The 9,810-nt window shown below is 45.7% G+C and overlaps 1 protein-coding gene across 1 annotated transcript; it reads right to left on the bottom strand.

The window, feature by feature from the left end:
- Positions 1 to 363: 363 nt before the first annotated feature.
- On the bottom strand, positions 364 to 4,102 carry LOC123445171 (aldehyde dehydrogenase family 2 member C4-like). The gene is made up of 7 exons (XM_045122119.1): positions 3,913 to 4,102; positions 2,304 to 2,446; positions 1,534 to 2,181; positions 1,299 to 1,436; positions 1,057 to 1,194; positions 899 to 960; positions 364 to 787 (listed from the first exon to the last, which is right to left on the bottom strand). Exons 1-7 carry the CDS (start codon positions 4,010 to 4,012, stop codon positions 514 to 516), a joined length of 1,503 nt encoding a protein of 500 aa, XP_044978054.1. The 5' UTR covers positions 4,013 to 4,102; the 3' UTR covers positions 364 to 513.
- Positions 4,103 to 9,810: the final 5,708 nt, after the last annotated feature.

The raw sequence follows: 9,810 nt of genomic DNA, 5'->3' as shown, positions 1-9,810 counted from the left end.
CATCAACATTTTCAAAACATGTTTAGTATTTTAGAAATACTGTTCAATATTTTCCAAAAACTTGTTCAACATTTTTTTCATATAAATATTGAGAATATTTTTAAGTATAAACAAAAATACAAACATAAATTTAAAAAGAAAACAGAAAAAAACAAACAGAAAAAACACTGTGGCCTCCTGTGTTCATGGGCCGGCCCAGCTCGGTCGCCCTTCAGAGTTTATTAGTTTTAATCTTTTTGATGATAGATAGACTCAAAGGGGCTTTAGAAAACTTTATTTATGGTAAGTCAAGTTTGTGTGGGTGAAAGAGTGCAGTATGGTCCCTTTAGTCTAACTCCAGCATATTTAGAGGATTTGGGAGTATTTCGTCTTGCAAAGATTAATACCACGAAAAAGATTGACCACAAGTAATAAGTACAACTGCAGAAGTAACCTGAAAGCATCCAGCTGTATAAATATTATATATAACTAGGAAATCTTTCCCCATGCGTTTCGATCGGATGTCCGTCCAGATCACAACCAGGGCGTGTTGTAGAGTGGAGTGACCACCGTCTTGGTGTGCAGGTACTTGTCGAGGGCATCCGTGCCCATGTCCTTGCCGAAGCCGCTCATCTTGCAGCCGCCGAACGGGGCGTCCGGGTCGAAGGCGAAGTAGCAGTTAACCCAGACGACCCCGGACCTGACCGACCGCGACACGGTGTTCATGGTGTCGATGTTCTTGGTCACCACGCCGGCGGCCAGGCCATAGCGGGTGCTGTTCGCCTTCTGAATCACCTCCTCCATTGTCCTGAATTAAAAGAAGTGCAAGTCCAGCAGTTTCAGTCTGTCAGTTCAGTTCCATCCGTGTGTCTAACTGTCAGGTTGAAAATGTTCAGGCAGACAAAATGTAAACGCCTACTTGAATTTCATGAGAGCCATCACCGGCCCGAAGATTTCCTCTTGCGCAATCGACATGTCATCCTGCGTGAAAAGGATCGTATTTTGTAACAATTCAGCATGCAATCCCCCTATTTTGTAACATGTTCAGTGATGGTGAGGAGCAGGGAGGGTTTATGCCTTGACGTCGGTGAAGATGGCGGGCTCGATGTAGTAACCCTTGTCGCTGCAGGCCTTCCCTCCGGTGAGTAGGGTGGCGCCTTCGCTCTTACCGACGTCGATGTACTTGAGGACCTTCTCGTATTGATTCTTGTCAACCTTGGTTGGATTTATTCGTGCATGAGTGGTCGTTAATTAGAGCTTTAATCTCTGAATCTGCAGAGCACATATACAGAAGCTGGAAGCAGAAGCTCGATCAATACCTGAGGACCTTGATGTACGTTCGGGTTGAAAGGATCTCCGACCACGGATTTCTTGGCAAGCTCCACTGACTTGTTCACAAAGGCGTCGTAGATCCCTTCCTGCACGTATATGCGCGTGCCAGCGACGCAGATCTCGCCCTGCGATGCCACAGTAGCAGAAACCACGAATGCATGAGAGTTTGATCCAGCCTGTTGCCTGAGCCACGATGATAAAACAGAGCACAGTAGTACGTACCTTGTTGGTGTAGGTGGCCATGTTAACGAGGCTCACGGCCATGTCAACATCGGCGTCGTCAAACACGATGATCGGGGACTTGCCCCCCAGCTCCAGCGAGACGGGCTTGAGGTTGCTCAGGGCCGCCGCCTGCATGACCAGCCGCCCGACCTCCGTGGATCCCGTGAAGCTGATCTTGTCGATGTCCATGTGAGAAGCCATGGCCGCACCGGCCGTCGGGCCAAAGCCGGGCACGACGTTGAGGACGCCGTCGGGGATCCCGGCCTCCTTGGCGAGGTGAGCGTAGAAGAGCGCGGAGAGGGGCGTCTGCTCGGCCGGCTTGACGACCATGGTGCACCCGGCGGCGAGCGCGGGGCTGACCTTGAAGAAGAACATGGTGGTGGGGTAGTTCCAGGGCACGATGTGGCCCACGACGCCGACGGGCTCCTTGAGCGTGTACCCGTGCAGCGGCCGCGCCATCTTGAGCGTCTCGCCGTGGATCTTGTCGGCGGCACCGGCGTAGTACCGGAGCAGGTTGGCGCCTCCGGGGATGTCCACCAGCTTGCCCATCTGGAACAGCTTGCCGGCGTCCACCGTGTCCAGCGCCGCCAGCTCCTCCACGTGCTGGTCGACCAGGTCGGCGAACTTGTGCAGGATCCTTGCCCTTGCCTGCCCTCGCGCCATGTTAGTTATCGGCGGGAAAAGAAGCCGCGATTTTGAAAACAGTCGACTATAAATTTATGGTAGATAGGCCCAAAATGTCAATCGATGGGCCGGAACATATCACGTACGCAGCCGGGCATTCTGGGCCAGGGGCCGTTGTCGAAGGCGTCGCGGGCGGCCTTCACGGCGAGGTCGATGTCGGCCTTGTCTCCCTCGGCGATCCTGGCGATCACCTCGCCGGTGCGTGGGTCCCGGGTCTCGAACGTCTTGCCTGTTTGCATGCATAAGCGTACGGGTTCAGCTAATGAAATGAAATACAGTCAAGAAAAGTAAGGCAATCTTAATGCAGATACCTTGGGGCAGCATGTATTATGTGATCCTAATGCAGTGCTTTCATGTACGAGCAAGTACAATAAGGTACAATCGGCAGGCTGTAAGGATTAAAATACTATATTTTTTAAATGAGAGAGAAGATGAGAGAGAAGAAAAACAGGCTCTTCGTGAAGAGCTAGCTTTAGCACATGCTTTTAGGTACTTTGTAAGAATGAAATGTAGACCATATATGATAAAAGTAGTACTCTTTTATAACTAACTACTGTACAAGCTAGCTATAAGATAGGCTATAAGATGACTTATAGCCAGCAGTGGGAGGAGAGAGACAAAGTGTGCGAGCCCCACACGGATATGCTTCGGGCGCGAGGCATCGTAATTTTTGTTAGTGGTCTTACCATGATATGATGGTGAAGTTAGTCTTATTCCCACTATAAAAAAGAAGTGGTGACATGGCTCGAGTTACGCCCGTACGTGTAACCATCAAGAATTTCCATCAGAGCAGCAACAAGGTTACAAAACTGTTAGCGATCGACTCGAGGACATCGCAAGCAACAAAAGAAAACCTCGAGGACAGCGCAAGCAACAAAGACGAGCTAGGACCGGCGGACGAGAGATATTCGCCACATCGATGGGGCCGGCGTGCGCATGACGAAAGATACTCGTCGGATTGGACACTGTCGATTATCCCAAGATTAATCTGGTATCCATCCATTTGTCGTAATCTTTGTTGATCATACTGTCAGCAGTTGGTCATGTCCCCGCCCCTTGGCCTGCCTGGCCTCGCCGCCGGTGCTTCTCCTCCGGGCACCCTCTGCTCTCGGTCTCCGCCGTCTTCGCGCTGCCGCGTCGGGTCCTCTCCGCTGGGCGCACGTGTTTTGCCTATCCAAGATCCACGCTGCTACGAGCTGCCTCCGCCACACGCTGCCCATCCTCCCCGCTTGCCGCCCGCTCGCCCTGCTCCACGTCTACCACCATCCCGCCATCGCCATCGCCATCTGCTGCTGCGGCCTCGCTCTCATCCCTCAGTGTCTCACGCAGGTAGCACTCAGCAGCGGCGGCGCCTCGCGCCTCCCACGAGCAGCGGGACGCGCTCGCATGCACTCCCTAGCGCCGACCGTCCTCCATGGTGCAGGCGCGCACACGCTCCTCTACTCGGGTGGCCTCCCCTGCTCCGGAGCTGCCGCCTCCCTCGCTCCCTCTCTCTCTATTCCCTGGTATGCAGGGGAGTTGGGGCTCCAGATCGGAGGGACCGGTAAGACGGCGAGGTAATCGGAGCGCCGCTGAAAGAATTTTTTCGCTTTTCTACCCCAAGACAACGACCGGCGGAGGCAGCCGCGGCGCTGCTGGACTCGTCCACACCTACGCGACCGCCGCGGGAAAAAAAGGAGAGGAAGCTCTGCGTACCTGAAGCTGCGTCGACGAACTGGCCATTGATGAAGAGCTTGGTGAACTTGATGTCCAGTTCCGGCACCTCAAACCCCTGGCCGCCGTTCGCTGCCGCCATCGACGTCGCCCGTTCCCTTCGCTTCGTCCCTTGGCCTACGTGGAGAGAGGGGAAGGAGGTTGTGTTTGTGTGCGCTACGGCGGAACGGGGTTTGGCCGTTTTAAAGCACGAGGGGGGGATGGGAGGGAAACCAAGTGACAAGCAGCCAAATGTGGCAGACTTGTTGACCCTGGACTTTGGGTGTATTTGTGTGCGAGCAACATGTGTACATGTCTCCACCTCCCATCGTATTCTGCCCTTCCCTTTTACATACACGATTGTAATGCCGTGTGTTTGGTTGATTGCGGGAGATTCATGTAGGCTCTCACGAAAAAGATTTTTGGGTCGCACTATATCTATATCTTTTCTGAATCATACTTATATATCTATATCTATCTCTACAAGGATTTTGGCGTTGAGTTAAAAAAAAGAGGATTTTTGCGTCGCTTCTGCTATATCTATATCTTTTTTTTTCCAAATCATACCTATATCTATATCTATCCCTATCTTTATCTATTTATCTCTACATCTCTATCTATCTATCTATCTATACCAATTAATAAAAGGAGGTCGAATAGCTTTTGCTTATGTTACATGGGGGTTTGCCTTTGAATTAGTAGGCCCACACGCTAGCGAGCAGACAATTAACAAGCCCCTTTGTAAATAAATAGTGAGGTGTGGGATTGTGTGGCATGAATTACGTACGTAAGTAAAGCTGGATATGTTCGACCCATCAGGAGTCAAGTCTTCGTGTTTGCATTATTTCTGAATTTATTTCAGGATTTTCGATGATACATTTTTAGTGGAAGGAGATGTTTCCTTCGACGACGAGGCGTCTACGGTTACTTCGTAAATCTCAAAATGATATGTCGGTTTAGTCTTTCGTAGGTGCTTATAGGAATAGGGTGTACGTATATGCGTTTATAGAGGTCAGTGTATGCACGTGTATACGAACGATTGTATCTCTACTCTGTTAAAAAAATGGCCACAAGTTGAATAAGGGGGAAACGACATCCAAAACATGCATTTCTATCGGACGCGACCGGATATAAGCAGGAGTGGTTTTTTTTTTTGCTATGTACGAAGCAAGTAGGGTTAATAAAAAACGCACAAAAAAAGACAAATTATGGTCAACACAGGAGAAGACAGACATTTTTTTTTTGCTATTAGTTTTCATAAAAGAACTTATTTTACCGTTTCTATTTGGTCTTTATATACATACATAGACTATATTAAATATTTAGTTCGCACAGTCTTCTATAGCGCAATTTCTGCCTTAGGTATTTTAGTGTTGATCATAATGCAATTTGCGACTAGCTTTATGTCTAAGCTATTGAAAAGAGCGAAGATGGCATTTTTGACGCATTTTAACTTTTTGGTCGTAGAAAATCAATACTATTTAAAAGGGTTATATAAGAAGGTACAGGTGAATTAAACACGTACATAGCAACATATTGTACCATCATATTGCCTTTTGTTTGAGGAGAGAGACTCACATTCAACCTACTGCAGAAATTCTGCTCCGAGCGATCGTACGGCTAGAGTGGGCGGTTGTACCGCATGTCCGGTTCTTCCGGACAACTACTGCCCGAGGTGTGATTCCCTCGAGTTAGGCGGTACTAAGGTGGTGGCTGAGCGGTTCTACCACTGCTCATAGTGATTCTACCGCTTGGGACTCATCACTTCCCCAGCATTACTAGGCGGTTGTTCCAGCCCATGTACCACCCCTTGCATCAATAAAAGGGTAAATCTTTCGGTTATGTGGGTCATACAGGGCGGTGTTCATCGTTTGTTCTAGTGCTGACTTGACGCTGCAATAGTATCAGGGTCAGGAGCGGTTGTACCGCTCCACACTTAGTGGCCATCTGAGACTAAATACCCGCGGTTGTACGGACACATGTACCGCCCAACCACAACGAGTAGGGTAGTTCCACTCTAGTCTTGGGTGCGGTATCGGACACCGGGTATGCAATTGTTCTGGTTTATTTACATAAACCGGTACAACCGAATGATGGCCTGCAAGTGCAGAGGGTTAAGTTGTAACCGTTTTGAATTAAGAGTATCGATCCGACATAGAGCACATGAATCAATCTTTGGTCCTTTGCAAGGTACAAATAATGTGCCTAGAAATTATAAGTGATCCAAAACGGTAGTAAGAATAATAATAAAGTTGCAAGTGTAAAGGTAAATAAATCAACTGAAATAGATAACGAGTAATGTAAATGGACTTAAGACAAATGACTTAAAGTGTTCCTAGGTGCCTGGAATCCCCACTAGCATGCATCTAAGGTGGTGGCTAAACACAATCTTACTTCGAATTCCTAAGCCACTTTACATGTTTATCTTTGTGGACGGAGCCGGTACAGATACGTGCATATTCGTGGTATGTCGGTATCCCATATGCCACCACCATTCTTTCCCACTTCGGTTATCAAACGACGATTAAGAGGAAATAGGTTCATGTGGATGCAGCCAAAGTGATCTACGTTTTTACCCCGTGTTGCAACTATCCCCTAAGAAGGAAGAAGGGGCCTGTCACGTCACCCAACTCCACAACCGCACAGTTAGCCAACAGTAATAACCTTCCATCCAAAGTTGGCATAGGTTGGATGGTCGACTTCACCCAAATCAAGAAGGTAATCAACATAAACATGCAAAGATGATATCTCTACGCCTAAAGAGGGAGTTGGTAGCTTCTTTACCAATGTTTTTTTTTGTTTTCCCTCCCACCTTCATATGACTTTTTTTCGTTCGGTTTTTTTGTCCCTCCTCCCATCAGCTTATATTTAGTAATGTATTTATGTGAAAAACTCAATCAAGATTAATTTATAATGAATCTGCAAAGACCAAATCTGAATTAATTAACCTTACCATAAATCACTCAATCACATTAACTAATATTACCATACATAACCAAATTACATTAATTAACATTTCGTTCCAATTTTTTTCTCTTTCTCCTCCAACCTTCCTCAATTTTTTTCGTCTGGTTTTTTGTCCCTCCTTCCATATCTCTACTCCTAATTGCTCAGTTGTTTAATAGAGTCCATGGTTCTTTTGTCCTTTTTTTTATCGCACCTCCCACCACCACCTCTTCACATTGGTTTTTTCACCTTCCAATAAAACTTTCCTAATCTTTCCAAGATTTCCTAACCAGCCATGTTCCAAATGTCAGGAACTAATAATACGTTACCAAACAATGAAATTCAATTATGTTTGAATCCTAACTTTCCTAACACATGGATCCTTTCTAACAAACAAATCTCTATTATTAAATGACAATCTATTATTAAATAACAAAATCTTAATTAATTAACTTTACCATAACTCGTTCAATCACATTAATTATTTACATAAATCACCGAATCTCTACTTCCAAATGATGAGTTGATAGTATCGTCTCATCGGTTTATTTCCGTATGGTTTATTTTTGCCTCATCTTTCACCACCAGCTCCTACTACGTTTTTTTACCTCACCTCTCGCACACACAAAAACATACAACGTGACTCCCTTGATCTATTTCCTATCGTGATCGTGAAGCATGTAGTCGCTGCCATCGCGGGGTCTTCGTGGGGACGACGTCGTCACCGCTGCCATTGTGGGATCTTCTTGGGACGATGCTGCCGCTGACACCGCCATCGGGGGATCTTCGTGGGACGACGCTGCCGTTGCCATCGCAAATACTCGCTCAGTCTATTTCCTTTCAGGGACATGCACCTCCTCGCGGCTTCGTCATGGCCGAGTTTGGTCGCACTGGTCACCAGAGTCGCTGGATTCCTATCGCCCGCGGTTCTCCTACCCCGATTTCTCCTAGACGACAGCGCTGCGAAGATACGCATATTAACCTCTTGTCCCTCTTTGCTTAGCCACAGATGATGTAGTGGCTAACTTTGGGTGTTGGGCAAGTCAGCCAACCGAGCGAGGCCGATAGCGATGAGGGTGTGGGGTATCAAGAGGAGCGGCCACACCATGACACGGTTCAGGGTGGCCCTCGGCATGCAAGCCACCATGGTCATGCAAAGATGGATCAGCTGGTGAACATTACACCACGATCGTCATCGAGTACATCTGATATGCATGCACTACCCCCTCCTAGAGCAATGTTATGTTTTTCTCGTTCTAATCACCTTCGATTCAGATCGAGGTTCAGATCCTAGCGTATTTTTTCCACCACGAAAACAAATTGCACGATTGATAGATGCAAAAGAAGAATGAGGAAAAAGATTTTGTGTCTCCGCCAAGTATGGCGTCGTGGTCGTCATATACGTACTAATCAAGGGGTTTCTAGGGTCGAAGTGATTCGTCAACATGTAGCCGAAACAACATCACATGCAAATGCGAGCCCATAGTAAGTCGCCACAGACTCTCTCTTGGATCAATCACCCTCTCTACACACATGTTGTATACGTGTCCTTGCAAAAAGATCCATCCAAGGCATAAGTGGAATACTTTGCTTGATGCACTGTCCATGTACTTTGATGTAAACAAATTTGTACATTATTTTGTTTTTTATATCATATGAGTAGTTTTACTCAAAGTAAATTTGTACAGGTTGCTACGAGTCCACTGTCTTTGTTATGTAAAATCACTAATGGGACTATGTGTATGCTAGACATGTGGTGTCATAACACATTTCGTGATGCCAATGCAAAATATTGTCTGAGCTAAAAAGTTTCACTCCCCATGGCCAATTGCAGGTTAACTCATTTTCTCTAATATGGACATCAAACAACTTAGGTTGATTCAAAGTTCTTAAACCATGTCTGACTGTTGGAGATAACACACGAGGAAGGTTCAGATAACAAATCAAGTTTCCACCTTCACATAGAACTGGACATGGGGAGTGAAACTTTTTAGCTCAGACAATATTTTGCATTGCCATCACGAAATGTGTTATGACACCACATGCCCAGCATACACATAGTCCCATTAGTGATTTTACATAACAAAGACAGTGGATTCGTAGCAACCTGTACAAATTTACTTTGAGTAAAACTACTCATATGACATACAAAACAAAATAATGTACAAATTTGTTTACATCAAAGTACATGGACAGTGCATCAAGCAAAGTATTCCACTTATGCCTTGGATGGATATTTTTGCAAGGAGTTTTGGATGTGTCAACTATATTACTGAATTATTGAAGTAAGATAGTTAGGCTGAAGATACCTTGGCTTCTATGCAAGTATTGAAGTAAGATATTTTGGCTGAAGATACCTTGCCTTCGTAGCATGTTCTTCTATTTTCACCACATCTTTTTGCAACAACAAGACTGACATGTTAATGACTTCCATATCTACAAATGTTTCCTTCAAATGCTTCATCACAAGATGAGTTCTATTTTCACCTTAATTGGCATCACACTCTTGGCCAAGGGATTCGGGTATGCAATCGAGTAAACTCGAGTGACTTTACATCCGAACACATAATGTTCTATCAACTTCGTAATATGTTGGTGATGTTCAACCCTTAACTTTGTCGACAGATTATGTTAAGTGGAGTGGTCGCTAAGTAATGATGTTCTTTTCTTTGTGAAATATACATTGATATTAATAACATGTTTATACTCATGATTTTTTGCAGTTTTTTGTATCACAAAAAGTGCAAATTGCATTGAAGATGCCTTTCTCGGATTAACTTTTTACTGACTATAGTACCACCAAATAGGGTACTTGCATATTTAATTGAAGTTAATTTGGAACTTTTGCTGCCAAAGTTTAAACTGATGTGTTGGCATTAGTCCTAGGAAATGTTTATTACATGAATCTTGAAAGGATCGATATGGCTGACTAGAGGGGGGGTGAATAGGCAACAA

Source organism: Hordeum vulgare, chromosome 3H (assembly GCF_904849725.1).
Source record: "Hordeum vulgare subsp. vulgare chromosome 3H, MorexV3_pseudomolecules_assembly, whole genome shotgun sequence".
NCBI classification, from domain to species: Eukaryota; Viridiplantae; Streptophyta; class Magnoliopsida; order Poales; family Poaceae; genus Hordeum; species Hordeum vulgare.
Note: the sequence above shows the minus strand (reverse complement) of the source record. Positions and strands in the feature narration are given on the sequence as shown.